Genomic DNA, 1948 nt, shown 5'->3' on the forward strand with positions numbered 1-1948 from the left:
CACCATCATCACCATCACCATCATCATCACCATCATCACCATCATCACCATCATCATCACCATCATCATCATCATCATCATCATCATCACTGTCATCATTGTCATCATCATCTACCACTGATTGGGCCCTGCCTCCATTAGCCCAGAGATCACTGGATCTTAGTTCTAGAGTTTCAAAGGCCCTTAGAAGCCATCTGGTCCAACCCTCTCATTTTACAGATGAAGAAACAGGCTGTAGAGAGAAGAACTGGCCTGTTCATGGTCACACAGGTAGTTTGTGGCAGAGACAAGATTCAACCTTGGGTCCTATAAATCCAGACCTGGCTTTCTCTCTGCTGGGCCAACTTTGCTGAGGCTGGAAAGCCTCAGGGGGATGGAGAAGTTGGTTAGGTCCTTGAAGAGGCAGCATAGACTCAGAACCAGCACTTTCTTGGCCCAGGCCAGAACCCAGGTTGGGAGGCATCTCACCCATCCCCTTGTCCTCACCTCTTTGCTGAAGTTCACTTGGTAGAGGAGCTGGATGCCGAGCAGGATGCTGACCTGGTGGAACTTTTTGGACACATTCAGGTGTTTCTCCAGGTCTCTCTTCATCAGAGAGTTGAGCATCCTCCCATCGATGAGGTGGTTGTGGAAGGCCTGGGAGTACTGGGGCAGGCCAATGTCATTGAGCCATGCCTTAGCCACCCAGTGGTGGTCCAGGTCTGAGGCCTTTGACAAGCTGATCAAGGAGAGACCAAGAGGTAGGGTCAGAGAAAAGCACCCAAAGAGAGGGATGAGGTAGAACCAAGAGGCAGAGACAGAGGCAGAGGCAGAAGAAACAAGGTCAGGGACAAAGACAGGATTAAGAACAGGAAGGTGGGACAAAGGGAGGAGATGGGAGATATAGAAAGGAAAGCAGAAGGCATATTCTGTCTTTCACTACTATCATCGTCTGATGAGAGAGAAGAGATAGGAGAGAAACACGGTAAGATCGTGGGGGACAGGGAGATACTGCTGGGAATGAAAATCGACAATATTTAACAGACAATGAGAAGGAGATGGAGACAGACAGGGAAAGAGAACAAAGTAAACAAAGAGACAGAGAGAGAGGAGAGCAGAGAAGGTGACGTGGGCAGAGAATTAGAGACAGAAACGAAAAAAAAGATACACACAGAGGGAGAAAGATATAAATAGAGAATGAAGCATCACAGAGAAGCAGAGATAGGGAGAGGGAGGAAAAAAAGACATGCATCTTGCATCTCCAGCTTCTTCAGGGGCATCCCTAGCACAGCCAGATACAGCTACCCAGCATTCTTGATGTGTTCTAGGGCACGGATGTACATGCCCACATATTTTCATGCTCCCTCAGCATCCATGTCTACTCATTTCACGCCAAATATACCATATGCATTCACAGGAACATAGATTAAGAGTTATAAGGGACCTTAGATGTCATCTGGATCTACCCTTCATTTTACAGATGAGGAAACTGAGGCAAACAGGGTTAAGTGACCTGCCCAGTGTCACACAGCTAGTAAGTGTCTGAGGGCAGATTTGAATCCAGGAAGATAAGTCTTCCTAACTCTACGCTTTATGCACTGTGGCATGCAGAACCAGGAAATTGGAATTTTAAAATGTTCAACTAAAATAATAGGATATGAACTTGAACAAAATAATAATGATCATTTATTTGCTGGCTATTCCCTTCTGGTTCTCTTCTATTTCCATCTTTATAAAGTTTTCTTGCTGCAGTTAATCCTAATCATATTGTCAAGACTTGCTCCTGCTAGGATTCCAGTGAGCTCATGATTTTTTGGAACACCTAGGACACTTCCACTCATTTGGGCCTTGGCCACTAATACCTTGTATTGTAATTTATCCTTCCCTCCCTCCCTTCCCTCCTTCCATCCTTCCTTCCTCCCTCCCTCCCTTCCTTCCTCCCTTCTTCCCTTTCCTCCCTCCCTTTTTT

The 1948-nt window shown here is 46.1% G+C and overlaps 1 protein-coding gene across 2 annotated transcripts in view; it reads right to left on the reverse strand.

Moving 5' to 3' along the window:
* KAZN (kazrin, periplakin interacting protein) overlaps nucleotides 1-1948 on the reverse strand; it is a 215521-nt gene that overhangs the window by 18540 nt on the left and 195033 nt on the right. For both annotated transcript variants that reach the window (XM_027859788.1, XM_027859789.1), the window contains exon 11: nucleotides 487-718. In XM_027859788.1, coding sequence (XP_027715589.1) covers nucleotides 487-718 — 232 coding nt within the window. The remainder of the gene's footprint in view (nucleotides 1-486; nucleotides 719-1948) is intronic.

The sequence above is a fragment of the Vombatus ursinus genome, unplaced genomic scaffold (genome assembly GCF_900497805.2).
Source record: "Vombatus ursinus unplaced genomic scaffold, bare-nosed wombat genome assembly UNPS02014172.1, whole genome shotgun sequence".
NCBI lineage: Eukaryota > Metazoa > Chordata > Mammalia > Diprotodontia > Vombatidae > Vombatus > Vombatus ursinus.